Below are 19,972 nucleotides of genomic sequence, written 5' to 3' on the forward strand. Positions count from 1 at the left end.
GTATTTCTTAACTGAGGGTCCCGTTTTCAGTATTTATACTCTGGGACACTCATCTGTATACGCGTATTATGTAACTAACCCTTATGTCACCAATAAACACAAACTCCACTCCCCCCCCCCCCCCTCCCCCTCCCGAACCTGTCCATGGGGCCGTGATGAAAATGTTGCAGTCTGCGTGACACTGCGCACACAAACTCGCGTCCTCGCTTTTCTTGTGAAACGTCACACGGGGCCTTCGTCTACGTCTACGTCATACTAGTGGCGATGTTGCGAGGTGCTGCCAACTCAGATGAGCACTCACGCTTACTTTAAAACCAAATTAAAATATCTTAAAGGGGTACTGACACACAAATTCCGGCCTCGCGTTTTTTTTTTTTTGCTGCACTGCGTTGCTGGCGGCCTGTTAGTCATAACACGGCACATCGTTTGCTGCAGCGCGCGACACACATGCAATTAATTACAGGTTCCTCATTACCGACCAGTGTCAGTTTCGGTTTCAAAAACGACAAGACTCCGGGTGCAACTATCACCACCTATAGCGGGTGCAGCGCTCGATCACGCCAGCACACAGAACTGTGACGCAGTTCCGCGCGGTTCGCGTGCAGCCGCCGAGAAGTAGGCTGCTGAAGCGAACGTGGCCAAAAAATGGCGGCTATGACATCATCATAATTTATTGCAGTGTGGTCACGTGAGGGAAATAAAGGGGGGTAGGGGTCACCGAGGGTCACCTTTGAGGGTGTCAATAGAGCGAGGATGTCGAGCGCTCACGCAAACTTCAAAATTCGTTTAAAACACCTTCCAAGCTATATTAACTGTTGATATTTTGCAGATATACGCATGTTCCCGGCAATCGATCCCGAAAGCTATCTCGGCCGCGAAATTTTTTGTCAGTACCCCTTTAAAGGGGCCCTGCGACACAATTTGAGCATGTCTTTTTCATCGATTCTTCTGGTACTGTGGAATGCACCGATATTGTTGCGCAAGTGGCAACGCCGAAATCGAAGCGGTTATAATTTTAATTCACGGGATAAACTACCTTGATTTCGCACTATGGTGACACACATCGGCTATTTCTGTTACAGGAAGTGACGTGATATCATGTGACAGTGACGACAAAGACCGTTCGTTTTTGATTGGCTTGACGCGACACGTGACGTGCAATATTCATATGGTGGAAGCTTGGCCATATTACGGAGGCCTAAGAGGAACAAAACCCCTTTTTATGCTTTCTCAGAAACAAATGATTCCCGTTTCTAACTGACATATTTTCAAAACAACGAACACGACGCTAGATGCGCTGTGGAATGGTAATCAAACGATACTCTTCCGCGTTTTGTCTTTTGCGGCATCAAGCGACACCGGCACCTGCAAAACACGCAACGCTCAGTTCGGCACGATGCTGTCAACGAAAAAAAAAAATCTAAACGCTTACCGGCCGACGCCTTCCGCGTCATCGGGCGTTAGCGTTTCGTCTGGGCCCATGGATCCATCCTCGCGTTGCGCGGGGCTCAGCGACGCACTTTCAATTTGCAATGGCGTGCACGACATGCAAGCAATCACTTCGTCGCAAGAGCTCGCGCTCGAGGTCTGTTAGGTTTTCCAGACTCATTTTGAGCACTACACGACAAATCATGGGAGCGTCTGCTAACTGGCGCACGTGGTTTGTCGTAAGCATGGTAACAACGCCGTCAAAAAGAGCGGTAGCAATGTACTGTGTGAAGGCCACCATGAGGTGACATTTCCGGTATGTCTTTATAAGACGTGCGCGGTGATTGGAACCGGTCTTTGACGTCAGCGGGAGAGTGAAATCCGAAAAAAAAAAAACGTTTCTCGTCGTCGTCTGCTTGAGTTTTGAACTTTGAGGACTAATAACTTCACTTCTCGTGTACCAATTTGCATAATTCTTTTTGCGTTCGTCTCGGCATTCATAACTACACGCATCTGCGGTGCTAAATAAGGCAGTCGCAAAACTGTCGCAGGGCCCCTTTAAAGGTAACGTTCGCCACTAATAATCGGCCAGAAGCGCCCACGCCTACAGGACAATCAAACAACACGAATATCTCGAGGTATTGATTTTGGTGTCAGGGGCCGTTTAAACACCAGCCTTCGATACATGCGAGCGCGCCAGCATTGGGGCGTTTGTGACGTCACGTTCACGCTGTTTGCGTAACAGGGAAGAAAAAGAAAATGGAGATGCAGACCGCTTCTAGAAGGTAACTCTCTCGTCAATTTTTATTGCACTCTTGAAAAAAATAAAAGGCAATAAAGGAATATGGCAGTTCATTCAATATGCTGCTTCTCAACGACAATGACATTGGGGTTGTGGTGAATACGCACGCTTTTTTTTTTACACACACGTGTGGGGTGTCCTCATTATTGCCGCGACGACAACAAGAACAACAACAATAACAAAAAAGCACTCTCATGCAGTATAAAATCCTGGACTTATACTCTCATTGCACTATAAGACAAGAAATAGAGGGAAAAAAATAAAGGCATATAACAATCAACACACAAAAAAAACGTCCCCTAATCAGGCACGCTACAAATAAAAGCTACACACTACACGAGTTGAACCACGTCAAAAATGACCGGCAGACGATGTCTCTAAATGCGCACAATATTTCCCATACGTCACAAAAGACGCTTTTGTCGATTACTTCCGGTAGGGGGGAGGGGGTATTTTTAACTTAAGCGTGACGCAATCTCCAGTGCGACTCCTCGATGGAGCGACGAGCACATCCTGGCGATGTGTTGGAGAGCTGGGCAAACTCGAAAATAACGCTTAAAGGTACCGCTAAAAATAACTCTTAAAAATAACGCTTAAAATAACGCTAACAATTTTTTTTCTTCATCACGTTCGATTGAGTGGCATGAAAAATAACGTCGAAGAGAGCTGGAAAAAAACCTTCAACGCTCCTGACAACTTCCGCTATGTTTCATTTCCACTTCCGGCACACCGGAAGTTGAATTTGCGAACTGATGGACTGAGAACACGTGAACTACTTCCTGGCCTTGTGGTCATTAAATGTCCAACGTCGCCTACGCGCGACGCAATTAGCGTTGGCTAAGACAGAACAAAGTATTCCATCGTCGACAAGGTACATCAGTTCGTACTACATAGATGCATGTTGGTGTAGAGCAATAATTCATGTCGTGACAACAGCTACACGTCTCCAAATATGACGCGAATAGCACATTAGTATTTGATAATGTCTTTCTTATGCGTAAGAATGCACTGGTAAATACATGGAAAGAAGAATTGCCACGCTGTTTTCCATGTGGCAGAGTCGAACTACAGAAACGCAAAACTCAGAGAAAGAGAAAGGGGGACAAACGGTTCGTCTGGCAACCCAGTCACATATAGTGTCACTCTCCATGATCGAGGCTCTATTCGACTCAATGGCAGCGAACAGTGAAATTAAGTGGCATTTGTACTACTCACACTTTCTTTTTTTTGTATTCGGCGAACCACGAAGTGTGATGTACGAACAAACATATTGCACCTGAGGCAACTGCTTTCTTTTTCCAGCATGGAGACTGGACAAATGCAATCGACTCAATGCGTACTGAATCACAATTCCGAGCGCGAACCTGCCTACCGGTAAGTTACTACAAAAACGCGACAGATATCGCCCCAGTGCATCATGACGTCACAGAAAGAGGAGATCAATGTGCCGTCGCGCCACCCCTTTTGACGTCACGCGGTCGCTCGCTCGCTACGATTGGCTACTTCTCCCATAGGGAAGCATGCCGGGCATATATCGATGCGGCATTAGTGACGTCACAAACAGCGATGAAAAGTCGCACAGAGGCTTGTAATCCTGAGGAAGTTGCTCTCTCTCTTTTTTTGACATATGGGTTTCCAGAAGTAACATACTCCCAACTGGTTATTACAGTGCCACAAAAGCATGTCATAAGAGCGCACTTTCGGGCATGGTTTATATGCCTATGACTGTGCAACATGAAAGATCTTGTCATGTTATTCCGTGTCTTGAAAATGTCACACGAAGTGTGTAGACCTGGTTATTCTCCTATGATATCCACACTTCGCATGAAGAAGCAAAAGAAGGAAATACTAAATCATTCGGCACCATCAAGTGAGTTTTAAAGTGAAGGACGTCGTGGCACAAAGCGAAACGTCTCTTGCGCGTAAGCGCGCATTTGAACTTTACGTTTCCGTTCTATCAATGGGTGACAACAGCCCAGAAAATCCATCCTCATTTAAATGTACAACACATACGCTAGGTACTCCGGGGGGGGGGGGGGGGGGTCTCATGTGCATCAGCGACGACCATGGTGCTCAATTAAACAGCGGTTCACAATAGGCGATCGTTCCTCTTGCAAAGGGCACAGGGCGAAAATCAATTTCGACGCTTTCAAACAATTACAATAACGTCTACCAAAACAGCTGACGAGTTCTTTTTAAAAGCCTTCACATAAGCTTGAAGCGTGTTCATTTTCAGTAGACAACCGCTCACCAGGTTAGAGCATGCTAATCAGCTGGCGTCCAAAGCGCCTAAACCGATTACAAGGACACGGACAGAGAATGGAATTTCCTGAACAGAGTGATTACTTCAGTGAAGTGCAATTGAAACCACCTAGCTGTTCAGAAACCTACAGCTTCACGTGGAACCTCGTTGACACTACTCTGCATAATACGTTTTCCCGTATATCACGTGCCTTTTTCTTTTCCGCGGCCAGCGTCCCATAGGAATTATCTATTTTCATGCGGTTAATACGGTCGCGTTTTCACGTGACGTTGGATAGCACAACGGCAGTAGTGGCCGGTATTTCTAAAGCTCAAAGCTTTTATATTTCACTGTAAACTAGCTTAAATATCATTCCAACGACCCACACGACGTGTTACAAGCTCGCAGCTGTGCACACTTTGCAGAAGAAAGCTATAAAGCCAGACTAATGAGCTATTTCAAACGTTGGTTAATAAAAGTGCGTTAATTGGCTGCGGTTCGTGCGACGTCGAATGACGCTGGTCCACATAACGTGTTATGCGGAGCGTTATCACACGATGCCCCGCAAGCCTCTGCTATTGCGTTTGTCGACTCCTGTATGCATACATTACGGAGGTTGCTCCGGATAATACGAATCTTTGGATGATACCCTTTGTTTTCCGGTTTCCGTGAAGATCGTGTCAACGAGATTCCACCATATTATACCCCGGGGATCGAAGTTTCAGGGTGTGTCTACTTCTATGCTGCTCATGAGGCATTAATCTGATATGAAGTGTATAATAAATCATGTATTAACTTGTACCGCTATTGTTGAATGCCAGTAGGAGCGGGGAGCCATTTGTCAGGCCTTCGTAGCCTTTCGCTCCTGCTCCTTGTGCTTGTAATGGAAGCAAATAAACTTCAGCCTTCAAGAATACGTTCCCAAATGATTCTCCCTTGAATGTAGATCCAATCCTAACTGATGACCATAGGAGTGCACACAAGAGGGGGGCAGCCCCTCCCCCCTCCTCCCATTTTGGACAGATACGGTTCTGTTTAAAAACTGCTTTGCATGTCCGTTCAGTTAGGTGGCGCCGGGAGCGAAGTGGCAATTATGTCATCAACAACGCGCGCGTTCGTCCATGCGAGTCCGCGATGCCTCGGCGGGCAATTAATTCAGGGCCATCGCCGCAACTATTCAGCCGCGCAGAAAAGCTTTTCGCAGGTGTCTTCATCGAAAGAGCAAACTCCACCAGCAGGAGTCAACGTACGTGTCGCTTCGCTGGCGGCAAGTGTTTTGCGCGCCGCAGCGCAGCCCCTTCATTAGGGTTACGCGTCGTCGTCGTCAACGACGCAAAGAGGAACCACATTAGGCGTCACCGACGCATAGAGAGCGCTGGAGAACACGTGCGCCTAAAAGCTACCGAATGCGTTGCACTGCCTTACTGACGACAAACAACATATACAACGATGTTCCAGCAGGCCTTTCGTAACGGTTGAAGCCGCCATCTTTTCTGACTCGGTCGCCACCAAGGTAGTGTGGAGCGGCGGGAGGAGTTGCTGGTCAGCAATAGCCTTCACGACCAGATCAGTTTGATCGACAGGGTATGCAGAGCGGCAACTGCCTGTGGCACCATGGACTGAGGGCAGCCATTACTTCTAGATGAGACTTGAGGACCAAGCTGGTCCCGCACCACGAACCCATTTCTGTTAATGTTTCCGAACGGCATGCATGCACATGCGTTTACAAACTTCGAAGGTGCCCATGTTCGAGGGAATCACTCGGTGCCATTCGGCGCAAAAAAAAAAAAGGTCGCACTCTGCAATTTGACCATCTGTTCCATCGAGTTCCAACAGGTTCCATCAAGTTCCCACCACTCGAAACGCCCACACACTGAACGCGTCGCACCGGGATCAGCGGCGAGTCGTCTGCCCGACATGCAGTCAGTATGCAGTCAGTAAGTCAGTACAGTGTATACAGTCTTACTCAGTACATTGTCAAGAGCCATTTAAATCTACAGCTGACGGACGAATGTCGTTGCTGACGCTTGTGCAAACAGACTTAAACGTCACGGTATATCTCCAGGCATGTGATAGAAGCACCGATCACGATACCTTGTGCAACTGAACCTATACAACAAAACATGCGGAGTATGAAAAGTATGCGCATAAAATCGACGCGTCGTTTCGGTATATTCCTCAACTCCCGAGTGCCTGCTTGCCTCATCTGCGTTAGATTTGCGGACACTTGCCGTATACACATGCATGCCGCTGTCTTCTATATAATCCGACTCTATATACTGCGTGTCTGAAGAAATGCAGCTAATTAGACAGTAAGGGCTGCCAGATAGTATGAAGATTTACGACCAAGGGTCACAATATATATTGGAACTGCGTGCTCAAAAGTTTTAAGTTTCTATACACACACACGGAGTTAAACTCGAAAAATATGATCACCGGTCGCCTCACAGGGAGTGTGATTTCAAGTAAACAATATATCTCTTTCGAAAGGTTAAAAAAAAAACAACTTAGGCACGCAAGAACAACCACTCTTGTAATAACGTTGAATTTTGCCGGGCTGACTCGTTCCGCATGAACACAGAACTAGAACATCTGAACTGCAGCCAGCGAGTTCAAGAATGGCAGGGCTATTCGAATGAATCTGTATATATATATGTTCATGCAATCTCAAGAGCAAAAGTTTCCGAATCGACTGCCCAGTGTGAGAACACAACCGCCACCTTGCTACCAGACTGCCGTTAATTCGCTACGTCAAATACACACTCCTGTGAACTAGCGACACTATATATAATAAACAGGTCTGGTGTTTATATGTATACTGCGTACATATCTGTATAGTATATATGCCTCTAGATGTGTGATAATATGCGGAGAGAACGTCGCGCGACTCTTTGTCAGTAGACTAGGTTGATGTTGGGCACGAGGTGATGTACACACTTATAATAATGTGGGTAAACTCTCTTTTAAACTATGTAATGTACAAACAACTTGTTTTTTAAGATTTAACGGACGCAGCGGCCGAAAGAATAAAGACTCGACGAAAAAACGAACGTGCGGACGGACTGACTCACGGACGGACCATTTTGTTTTAGCTTTTTTTTTTCTTCAGCAATGCGGCGACTAGTAACGAGGAAACAGCTGAACGCCGATCCGCGCATTTTTTTTTTATGCATGTATGTATATATATATATATTATGACATGTGCGGCAAACTTCATATACGAAACACCTACATAACACACATGCTTTCCTAATGGGGACCGCCAAACAGGATACTGACAATGCCTTGCGTGCTTTCTTAAGATACAAAACAACGCACAAACAAGACAGGATCAATCTGAGAACAACGCTACAGCTGAAACTCTCTCAACTCATTTTTTTTTTCGTTTTTTTTTATCCCCGCGTCGCCACAGAAGGGCAACGCGTCGAAACCTAGCGACCGAAGCGCCACCTTTTCAGTGAGGGATCTGTGACGTCACAAAGAACGTGACCGCAACCATCGCTCTGCGACGCGCATGCGTTCAAGCCTGTTTACACTGAAGTCGCAAGAAACACACATGCCGAATCGGACAAACAATCGGAAATTCCTACCGGCCAACGCAAGCGATGCCGTCACGCGTTACAAAAAAAAAGAAGGTTGCAACCACTAAGTGTGAAAACCGGCCTTACCGAGCCGATGTCGTCGCAAGTGTGAGCCGTGATCGCCTGAGCGTTTGGACCGGCGCGAACGGAGTTTGACGTCATCGGCGCTTCTTTACGAACAAATGAGCGAAAGCTAAAACAGCTATGGACTTTTTCAACCAATCAGAGTAGCCGCGACGGTACGTTGCTGCAGCGGAAGGCGTTGCTCGGTTCACGATTGCGACGACACCGCCTCTTTTTACAATCGCACAAGCAATACGCGCAAACAAGTGCGTTTTTGAATGTACATCACTCCTGATGCAGTGTATTTTTGTTTTTCTGCGTTACGGTGACGCAACAAACGTCGGGAGGAGAAACTCTATGCTGTGCATGGGTCCAGACAACCTGAACGCCATTTTGAGCCGGGTGCTCACGATGACGTCATCTAGGCCGGTTTAATGTAGCGATATGCGTTATGCTCGATTCTGCGATAGTCTCAAATCTGCCGTATCTAACTGATCCCGTCGATAACGCAGGGGTACCGTCGTTCTAGCCACTGGTCAAGCGCAAAAACCATGAAAAGGTATAGTACCACGCAACGTCGAAGAAAAAAGGCCATCGCTACAAAATACCGACTCCGATGTTGTCATGTGATATCGATGACGTAATTTACGATGCCTGATGACTTGTCAACTTCGGCTGTTACGAAATTTGAAAACGCTGCTCGCACTAGCGTTTATAAAGGGTTTCTCCTCCTCGACGTCGCCACCCCGTAGCCAGGGGTGCTCATTCTGGACACGGCCTAGATGGACTACGCCACACTGAAAAATTCCGAAAGACGGCGGCATTCTGAGTCAATCGAAAAAGCCCGAAGCAGTCATCGAGACCAATCAGAACTGACAATATGGCAGATTCCGCAACACGACCGAATTTGACGATGTCCAGAAACAGCACTTAGCAACAACAGGCATATTGGCGTCGACATTCCAGGGAAGGGGACATTCTCGCTTATATCTGACTCTCGGCTTACAATATCGATATTTCGGACAAAGGAAGCACACGCACTTTTTTTCCACAAACCGAAAGAAGAGAAGAAGAAGAAGAAAATAAAAAATAAGATGACAATCCAGTAACATATGCTCGCTGAGAATGAAACGGGAGGTCACGTGTCTCGTTTGACGCTGGTCGAGCGTAGACAGCGTTATGATTATACGTGTCCCGTTGAGACACCGACGAAGTGGGATGCTCCCCGCTGCGCCGATAGATCGAGCAACGCGCACAAATCGATTGGTTTACGCGAAGCGTCCGTGGTGCACGGGAACGCCGCGAAGCTCTACGACAGCAGCAGATCCCCGTTTAAAGCACGAACTCGAGGACGTTTCGGTTCGGTCCCCATCCGGCTCGCTCCGAATAAGTTAAGTGTCTTTGTCGAGTGAAAGAGAGAAAATGCCGGTGTCTGTGTGTGTGCTGCTTGTGGCGATACCGGTGCATGGTGCTGGGGCTGTTGGCGGTGGTAGTGGTGGTGGTAGTGGTGGCGGTGCTTGTCGTGTGGTAGCGATGTAGGTGGGCGCGACGAGGTGAGGAAGTGGTGAGGACGAAGGGGCGGGTGCACTCCTAATGTTCGACACGCCGCCCCCGGAACGAAAAAAAAAGATGAAGAGAGCGAAACGAGAGTTCGGATGAATTGTCACTCGGGGAAGGTAAAGCGAGTAGTCATAAGGAGAGCATGGAAAACACAGAGGCACACACACACGCACACACCACGCACGGGCGCGCACCCGTCTTCGGGGGTTGTTTTCGAAAGCCCGGGAGTCAAAGGCACGGCCGCGAACGAATCGCTCCTGGATTCCCAGCACGGCACACTTCGGCGGTCCAGGACTACGGAACGTTTACCCTCTCGTCTTCTACCACTCACGCTGCGTTGCGGGAGCCGCCGTCGAAGCACCGGCGTGCGACGTTCACTGTTCCTCCAGGGCGGACGCGCCCGTGCCCTGGCCCCCCAAAACTTCCGGCGACGGCTGTTACACGACGTCCGCTGCTGGAACCCCGCGCCTAAGAGAGATGGGACGGGGCGGCCGTGGTCCGCTATCAGCTGGACGCGGCTCGCTTCTCCAGTTCACTCAGGGCAACGTCCACTAGCAGGTAGAGACAGCTGAAGGGGTCGCCGTCGTCCGCCGGAGACTTCTCGGCGACCTTGACGTCCTCGCGAAACCAGGGCGAGCCGTCTTCTTCCTCGTCGTCCTCCTCCTCGTCGTCGCCTTCTTCGTCGTCACCTTCGTCGTCGTCCTCATCGCCTTCCTCGTCGTCCTCGTCGTCGTCGTCTTCGTCCCAAGACGAAGGCGACGGGTCCTCCTTGAGGTCCCGCTCGTGGCTCCGCTGCCAGCGCTTGGTCAGCTTGAGCGGCGAGCGCGGCGAGCCGAGGCTGGCGGCGCCCTCGGAGTCGTCGCTGTTGAGGTCCTCGTCCTTAACGGCCTTCAGAGGCACCGACGAGGGCGCGGCTGACGCGCCGAACGGCGGCACGCCGTGGTGCCTGTGCGCGGGCGCCAAGTGCGGCGGCTGCTGGTGGTGGTTGCCGCCGCCGTGGTGAACCAGGGGCGGCAGAGAAGGTGGAGGCAGGGACGCCTGCGTCATGACAAAGGAAACGAACCGGAGCTCGAGTCGAATTCGAACAGCTCAAATATCAAGCGAGATTTGACATTCATCATTGTGACAACCTTATTCATGCTATATAATACCCAACCCCTAATACCTACCCCCTCGGAGGTCTTTAAGGAACTTCACAGCGCTTTTTCAAGGAACTAAAAATGAAATGAAATAAAAGCTGAACTGGAATACGCGACAAAAGGGAGTCGTACAATGTCGCCATCGTCCTCTGTCTCTCGTTTTAGGTGAGCTGTCCAAACTCGCCTATAAGCCATGAACTAAACAGCTTAGCCGAATGTGTTATGAGAATCACAGCTCTGGGACATGATCTGCTCAACTTCTCCAGCTTACACAACTCACAGAGCACAGCCGGAGCACATGGCCAAGGGTGTGCAACACGTACGGAACTATAGGTCACAAGTTTAGAAGAATTAAGATGGGAGTTCGATGAGACTACAAGGCTGCAGCCTTAGAGAATACAAGACCACTTGTGGAAATGTTGGCTCCAGCGACATCTCTTGTTTAAGAATTTTTCATCTCTACGGAACAAAGGAGGCACGGATGGCTTCACCATGTTGATTTTGGAGCGAATCGAAAAAGCGCCTGTTTCTGCTCTTCACGCCACAGGCACGGTGCGCTTCTTGTACGAACAAGCACCAGAAGGCCTGTGCTAAGGAGTGTTATGTTTCTTTCTGTCTAGCTTCTCGTTCTGTATCGCGCCTGCGCGAATGTACAGGGTCGACCACATCTAAAGTGAACACATCATTAGTATTCAAGCCGGTGAAACTAGAAGGTTTATTCTGCTTCACGAGGAAAATGTCCGTTATACGACTTCTAATGATGGTGTCGATAAACGCAATAATAATTTTCCTAATTATGTTATAAACACCAGCTTCTACGATGTCTTGAATACTACTAATGAGGTGTTCACGTTAGATGTGTACGACCCTGTACACGCGCACATGACCTCCACCACCCACCTGGCTTGGCGGCGACCTGCCGGATGAAGAGGAGGATGACGATGAGGAGGACTTTCGGGTGATGGTGTACTGATGGGGATCGTGGCCCTCCTTGCGGATCATGTCCGGCAGGATGCGCCGGCGGGCGTTGATGAACCAGTTGCACACCTGCAGCACCGACAGGTTCGCCTCCCGAGACAGGTGAAGCTTCTCCTGCGAGACACAGGGCGGCAGCACCGTCGTCAAGCGAACCAGAAAATTATTAAGTAAATACTTAGACAACAGCAGGAGACCAACCGAAAAAGAATCGTCGGTTAAGATAAAGGATAAAGAAACGGAGAGGGGCCCGTGGAAAACAGGGATGCTTACGAAATCAGCACTGCTGGAAACGTACAGAACTTTCAAGCAGTAAATTGCCAAAGATCCGCAATAACTCTCGCAGAAACTCCCTTTTGTTTGAAGCCAGGACGGGAGTATTGCGGACGCACCGAGCCAAGTACAAAGGGGTAGACAAACTATGCGGTGCCTGTGGAGATGAGGAAACGGCTGAACACGTTACTTTTCTGTTTTCACCCTACAGTCCAAGGCAGTGGGGCTTAATTTTTCAAAGCATGGGGGTTTAGGGACAGTGAAGGCAAAATAGACTTCAAGCAGGTAGAAATAACCAAGATGGGGTTATCTGATTGGTGGATAAAATCAAGGCAGGAGTAACATTTAGTGTTTCACTACACACAGTTAGTACTACGTTATGAGTTACGGCTATGTGGCGTGAGCCGCCGCCCGACCAAAACGGGACAGCCTCATCCATCCATCCAACGGGCCTGATAACCGCACACGACTATCGCACTTCGTGCGCATACGTGACCGATCATCAACTGCTGACCGAAAACTCAAACATTTGGAGCCGAGATAAATGAAGACAACGGTGCTGCGTGGATGGACAACGTGAGCCAATAGTTGCCCTCATTAGCCAACAATAGCCCAGATATTGTGAACATAAGCCAGAAGTGATAGTATGCGGCAAAATTTTCAGCTGTTTTAGTAAGGTTCTCCTTTCAGGGTGAGGGGGGGTGGTGACAACTTTAGTCAGCATTAGGCAGTGTAGTTAGCCTTGAAGATGTACATCCCAGTGTACATCCCAAATACTATGCTTCGCCCAAAAGCACCTAAACGCACCCACCTGGTCCGAAGGGTACGCGTTGTACCGGTGCTCGTACAGCCACATGCGCAGTATCTTGACCGACTCCTTGGGAAGGTTGCCACGGCGCTTGCGCGGAGACAGCTCTCCCAGCGCCCCTCGCGGATACGGAAGGGACTCATCGCCAGAGCACAGCTGCAGTTTCAGCCGGTCCCGACCTGAACAGGGGAGAACACAAGGTGTTTACAGTGTGAACTACAGTCAGTTCGCTGGCGAAAATGCGAGCATTCGAACTGAAACAACACGCCGCAACGATGGTAAAAGTGTCTCTACTTGAAAGCTGGAACCAGAACAACGCGTCTTTTGGAGTCCCAGCGAGTCCCTATCCTCAGTAATAGTGTTTGTTGAAGTAGTAGTAGTAGTAGTAGTAGTAGTAGTAGTAGTAGTAGTAGTAGTAGTAGTAGTAGTAGTAGTAGTAGTAGTAGTAGTAGTAGTAGTAGTATGAAACTGTATGAACGTGCATGGGAGTACACTAGTTTGCAAATAATGTTATGCTGTTTACATTAATCACGCGCTAATTCCCACACTTCTTTACGTCTTTAAGTGATTACGGTAAAGCAACAGTCAATCTTTTAAAGGTAGCTTTGCCGCAGTACAGTAGTGATACGCAGTGAAACATACACAATGTTTTGCAGTGAAGCACATCAAAGTGAAAAGGGCCGCGACTCCCCAACTCTTGACTCACCGCAACACATGCGTACACTTCACTGCACAGCACAACTATACTGAGGAGAAAGTGACTCTAGAAAACTAATAATACAGCCACGTGCATCAGACCCATGACACAGGACGCATGCCAGACTCTAATTTGTGCGCCTTATATGCATTAAAATAGAGTAATTGAAGTTAGCCTCGAGTTCCGCCATGGTGGCTTAACGGTAATGGCGTTGCGCTGCTAAGCACGAGGACGCGGGTTCGATTCCCGGCAACTGCAGCCGCACGTCGATGGGGGGCGAAGCTCAGTCACCTAAGTACGATGTGCCTAGCATTCATATCGTGATTTTGCCATGTACACAGAGCTTTTCTTTGAAGTGAGCTGCGAGCGCTAAAGTTCTCTTTAACGCTGATTGGTCGCACTATCGGCCAATGCAAACAAACGAAATATGAGTAATTAAAGTCAGATATGGCACGTACATAAAGAAAATTATTAGACAGAAAAAACAAAAAAAAAAGAAAGAAGAAGCGTTCAAGAATAAGCTAACGGATACCCCATACGAACAGGGCACGCGTATGCACTGAAAACATGCTTTGCTTCACCACTGCACGCATCGTAAAGATGACTCTCCGGCAAACCGCAACGTCATACAAGCAAACCACTTTTAGAGGAGGAGGGAAAGTCCTTGGCTGGAAGCGACAAATAATATTTCAATTTTCCACTGAAAAAATACAACAAATTTGCGTGCACGTTACGATCATAAACGATTCTCCATGAATCAGGTTAGGCTTTACCACACGAAACCGTGTTCTGTAAGAAAGCAACATCAAAACAAGCAAGGAGCTTTAAAAATTTGGCTTGACGCTCTCTCTTTTTCGAGGGGGGCGGGGGGGGGGGGGGGGGTCAGTGGTTACAGTGCTCAGCTGCTGACCGGAAAGATGCGAGTTCGATCCCGGCCACGGCTGTCGTCGCATTCGGATTCGCACTCGCTTTGAGACGTTAAACCCTATAAAGAACTGTTTTTCTTTCGCGATGAATTACTACTGGAACGCTCAAGTCACATCGACGCCGCCGTCTCCGCGCGGGCATTTTCGAAATGGCGCGCCTTCGCGAGCGCTTCTCCCAACGACACGACCTTGCCAAGGCCAGCGTTACTAAGTTTATAGTCTAGTAACGATGGCCAAGGCGCCTGCTGGGTGTAGAAAGTGGGTAATGCGGCATGACCTCCGAGATTATCGCCTTCAGCTACGTCCCACGCCGACGGCGTCCGAGATTGCGTGCCAAACGCTTGCCAGCGCGCAATCTAGCAGGCATGAGTGGCGAATAAAACTTCTCCGCTAAGTCGCAGGGTGGCGCAGCGGTCGCACAAGCCACAGAGCACTTCGTCCTTAGCTGATGCCCTCTACCGGCGAACGGAAAATAAGAGAACAACGTGCGGCGAAGTGGCAGCACTGAGACAATTTTCAGCGTTTTCCATCGCCCAGTTGTTGGGTCTCTCGGGGAAAGGGTTAATCGGTTAGGCGGCTAAAGATAGTCGGCAAATTACGCCTCGCGGTCGCGCTTCTCTCCTGCTCTTCCCTCCCCCCCCCCCCCATCAAGGAGAGAGAGATAGGGGGTGAGGGCGTTCCGAGCAAGGTGTGGGTCCCCATGTTTGGGTATTCCAACCCCGCTCGGCGCGGCCTACCCGCGTTGTGTCCCGAAAAAAGCCGCATGGCGGCGGCGGCGGCGGCGACTGGGCGCCCCGCGGCGGCAGCGATTTGACAGGTGCGGCCTTGGCTCACGACGCGCTTCAACTGGGAGGACGACACGCCGCTTCCTACGCGCCCATTTCATTCTCTTTTTCTATATCTTTTCGTTCGTGCTAGCGACAGAAAAAAAAAAAACGTACAAAGCGAGATATGCGCGTTCAATTCAACTTCATACGTACGATCAAAGCTTACATGGTGCTGGAGGCCTGCGCAAAAAGCTGACCAGAATATCAACTCGGTGAAAGCCATAGGCATCCATAGGACAGCAGCTGCGCAGCTACACACATGACGCCGTAGGCACAAACCAATCGCAGGAAACGTACATAATACACAAATGCAGGAATGCCTTACAGCAGTTTACAAGCATAAATATTATACACTTCCAGAGCACTGGGTAAAAATGAATTGACACTCGCTGCTTTCTCGGACGCGTGCCCGCAGTGTGAGGAGTTTTCCGACACCTGTCACGTGGTGTGGGCATGTCCTTCCAATCCTGCCTACCCACCTCGCCCACACCCCAACCGAGAGAACGGGAGAAGAGCTGTGCTGCTCGGCTACTCCGACCTCCAAGCCCAACAAGGCTGGAGCCCGGGCTGAGGCGGAAGCCACAGGGATCCCAGACTAGGGAATCCTTCCTAGTATTTGTGAGGGGTGAGCCTTTCCAACTCCCCCCACCACACCTCTCAGTGTAAATAGATAAAAGGCTTCCATTACACTACACTACGCAAGTGTCGCATTATTAGTCGGTTACATTCTGTCACGTTGCAGGCGAAAAAAAAAATCACTGAGGTTTTACAAGGTGCTTTGTCTTACAAACTAGCGAATAGGAATAGCTTGGAGTCGTTCACAAAAAAAAAAAAAAATCAAATGCAATGGGTGTACAGCTTGTTCGAAATGATACCTATTTACGTGAAGATCCAAGTTACAAGCGTTTTGCTACAATCAGTAATAGATGCGGAAACATTCGTAGGGGGAGCTGTAACGGCCGATCGTAAAGGAAAGACTACAGACATGGGTGGAGAATGAGGGGGTGCTGGGGGAACTACAAAATGGGTTCCGTAAACGAAGGAGGTTGGAGGATAATCTGTTCTCATTGACGCAGTGTATTGAAATAGCGGAAAAAGAACACAGGCTCCTGTGGCTGGCATTTCTAGATATCAAGGGAGCTTACGATAGTGTGATTCAGGAAGACTTGTGGAGAATACTGGACACACTAGATGTGGAAGATGGAATAACTAATCTTTTAAAGGACATCTATAAAAGTAACAGGGTAGTTATAAAATGGGAACAACAGGTATCCAAACCTATAGAGATACAACGCGGGCTTCGACAGGGGTGTTCCTTGTCACCTCTGTTATTTATGGTGTATCTACAAGGATTAGAAGCTAAATTAGAGGGGAGTGGACTCGGCTTCAGCCTCTCTTTTGCCAAGCAAGGAAAACACGTTGAACAGTCATTACCGGCGTTGATGTATGCAGATGATATAGTATTAATGGCCGACAACAAGGAAGATCTGCAGGGATTGATAGACATCTGCGGTAATGAAGGAGATAGGTTAAATTTGAAGTTCAGTAGGGAAAAATCGGCAATCATGATTCTTAATGATAATGAAGGCAGTGAGCATAAGATACAGGAAGTCACGCTGGAGATAGTGGATAAATACAAATATCTGGGCGTATGGATAAACAACGGGGATGAGTACCTAAGGGAGCACGAAAGATACGTAATGACTAAGGGCAACAGGAATGCAGCTGTAATGAAAAATAGGGCACTGTGGAACTACAATAGGTATGACGTTGTGAGAGGGATTTGGAAAGGGGTAATGGTCCCAGGTTTGACGTTCGGCAATGCGGTCTTGTGCATGAGATCAGAGGTTCAAGCAAGATTGGAAATTAAACAACGTGGCATAGGTAGGCTTGCTTTGGGAGCACACGGGAATACCCCAAATCAGGGGGTACAGGGTGACATGGGATGGACATCGTTCGAGGGCAGGGAGGCTAGCAGCAAGATAGAATTTCAGGAGCGATTGATAAAAATGGGAGAGGAGCGTTGGGCTAGGAAAGTTTTCAGCTACTTGTACATGAAGAATGTTGATACTAAATGGAGGAAGCGAACTCGAAAATTGTCAAGCAAGTATTTAGACAACAGCAGAATACCAAGCCAAAAGGAAACATCGGTTAAGAAGAAGGTGAAGGAAACAGAGAGGGACATGTGGAAAATGGGGATGCTTACGAAATCATCACTGGAGACCTACCGAACTTTCAAGCAGGAAATTGCAAAAGAAAAGATCTACGATAATTCTCGGGGTAGTTCTCTGCTGTTTGAGGCCAGGACGGGAGTATTGCGGACCAAGACGTACCGAGCCAAATACGAAGGCACAGACACGTTATGTAGTGCGTGTGGAGAGGAGGAGGAAACGGCTGAACATTTGATAATGTTCCGTAAAGGGCTTCACCCTACAGTCCAAGATAATGGCGCGGAATATTTCAAAGCATTGGGGTTTAGGGACAGTGAAGGCAAAATAGACTTTAAACGAGTAGAAATAACCAGGAGGAGGCTAACCGATTGGTGGCTACAATCAAGGCACGAGTGAATTGCAAGCCTTGAATACATAGTGATAGTACTTAACCATGACTTAACTTTATGGCTAGGTGGCGTGAGCCGCCGCCCGATCTAAAGGGCACAGCCGTATACATCCATCCATCCATCCGAAGTTATCCACGCAGGTCGCATTCGCGTGCTACTATGGACAAATTGGACTTATCGTCACCGAAACCGCCATGTTGTAGCACAGCATGGTGGGATGCGAAGTTTGTGACGTCACGTTAACGTTATCAAATACATCGCATGCAGGTTCTTTTGTTATTTATGCACAGAAACCAACAACGTTATCGCATTTGAACCAGGTTAACCGCAAAGCGATTATGCTGTCTAGACGCCATCACAGTCGCCATGTTGGAGTACCAGCATGCGTGCATGACGTCAAGTGCAAGCATTCTACAACCGAGAATAGCAGTATTGCGGCACCTTCGTTAGTGCTGTGATCCCTCAGCAAAAGGCCCCATGGTCACTCGCCTCATTTATTTAATGTTTCTTTTGAAGTTGTTTACTTTCTTGTCATTAAGTCATTCTCGGGACACGTGCCAGCGCGGCTTACGTCAGTTGCTGAAGCTCGGGCTGCCTCGGTGCTTCAGCGCCGCTTGCGACAGCGCTTGTGGGAGAGAGTTTTCCAAGTGGAAACGGAATTCTATACGCTTTTATGATGACCGGCTGGGGGGTCCTTGAACATGCTCGTAATTCCCCCCCCCCCATCGAAACATCGCAAGCGCACTCCTGGCAGCTGGGTTCAATGAGCATGGGCAAGTACAACCGTGCAATGATTTATGCACGCCCCACAACCACCACCCTAACATCTCCCCCAAAAGGATTACAACATCCGACAACCGTCCAGAAGGATCCCGACATCCCCCAAAAGATTATTCCACCCCCCCCCCCCCCCCTTGCCTACGTGCCTGGCTCGTGGCACAGTTCCTGAATACACACTCGACGCCTTCGCCGCACTGGGAAGATCCTTCCGTCCGTCGGGTCGGCTTCGCCGCATCAACCCACGGCATGCCGTCGTCGGTTCGGCTTTGTCGCAATGCAGTCGAGCCGAAGTGGGGAGCGAGGTGGAGGGCAGGGGTGGGGGTGAATTTGCAGCTCCGTCATGCAATCCGCTTACGGAAGGGATGCTTCGCCTTCTAAATGCGTTCGCCCCTCTCCAAATGCGGCCCGCTTGAGGGGGCGGCCAGGCGACCATTCTAAAACGGTTCCAGCGTTACCCATACGCGGAACGGTATTTTTACAGTGGCGTGGTTTCGTCACGATCCACCACGGATCGGCTCCCACCCGCGCCGCGCAGTGAAACCCGAACTTACGTCTCGGCCATTTATAGAAAGAATATCAGTTCGCACTTAAGAGATGAAAAAGTGCTTTTAAATTTTCCGTAGCAGTCCTTAGATGCTCTTTTATGTAACCTTTTTTCTTAGCTGTTATCTTCACGAATTTGTTATATGTGAAAATGAGTAACGGGTGCTACATAAAAGCGCTAACGTCTCCTAAACAACATAATTTTTTAAAATTCGTTTCCTTGCCCAAAGTTTGGGGACGCAAACCGCCGGGCGTACAAAAAAAACTCAAGAATAGATCGTGGTACTTTGGGTGTAACAAAATACGCTTGGGTGCACTATTTCTAAAACTTGCGAATAAAATGCATTTTATCATCCACTCTACCGCCTTTCCCTCCCCTTTCTGGCATTAGCAGACTCCGATGACAAGGCACTTCAGAAGCACGAACGGCGGGGGTACTCGGTACATGTATATGAATGACGCGAGGAACTGGCGCAAAAAAAAAAAAAAAAGGAAAGGAACACACAAAGACTGAAGGGTAAACGGAGACTAGCGCTTCATCCGAAAGTGAAGAGTTCGAAGAAAACCATCTTTGGAACAACTTCGTTGTCGGGATTGCAAATGTGGCTAATTTGATACTGGTATACATTTGTAAAAGCACCACATTTTCTTTTTTTCCAGGGACAGCTAAAGGTCGTTCCCCGCAGGCCAGTAAATATTACTGTTATTGAAGACGCACGTGGTAGAAATTCATATAAAGAACGTGAGGGTGGTAGCCAGAATTTTCCT

The 19,972-nt window shown here is 48.6% G+C and overlaps 1 protein-coding gene across 1 annotated transcript in view; it reads right to left on the bottom strand.

Moving 5' to 3' along the window:
• Nucleotides 1–8,298: 8,298 nt before the first annotated feature.
• Nucleotides 8,299–19,972, bottom strand: part of LOC119407109 (homeobox protein TGIF2) — a 132,197-nt gene continuing 120,523 nt past the window's right edge. The window contains exons 2-4 of the mRNA XM_037673965.2: nt 12,875–13,050; nt 11,716–11,907; nt 8,299–10,714 (exon numbers count right to left, since the gene is read on the bottom strand). Coding sequence (XP_037529893.1) covers nt 10,181–10,714; nt 11,716–11,907; nt 12,875–13,050 — 902 coding nt within the window. The 3' untranslated portion in view covers nt 8,299–10,180. The remainder of the gene's footprint in view (nt 10,715–11,715; nt 11,908–12,874; nt 13,051–19,972) is intronic.

The sequence above is a fragment of the Rhipicephalus sanguineus genome, chromosome 10, assembly GCF_013339695.2.
Source record: "Rhipicephalus sanguineus isolate Rsan-2018 chromosome 10, BIME_Rsan_1.4, whole genome shotgun sequence".
Taxonomy (NCBI): Eukaryota; Metazoa; Arthropoda; class Arachnida; order Ixodida; family Ixodidae; genus Rhipicephalus; species Rhipicephalus sanguineus.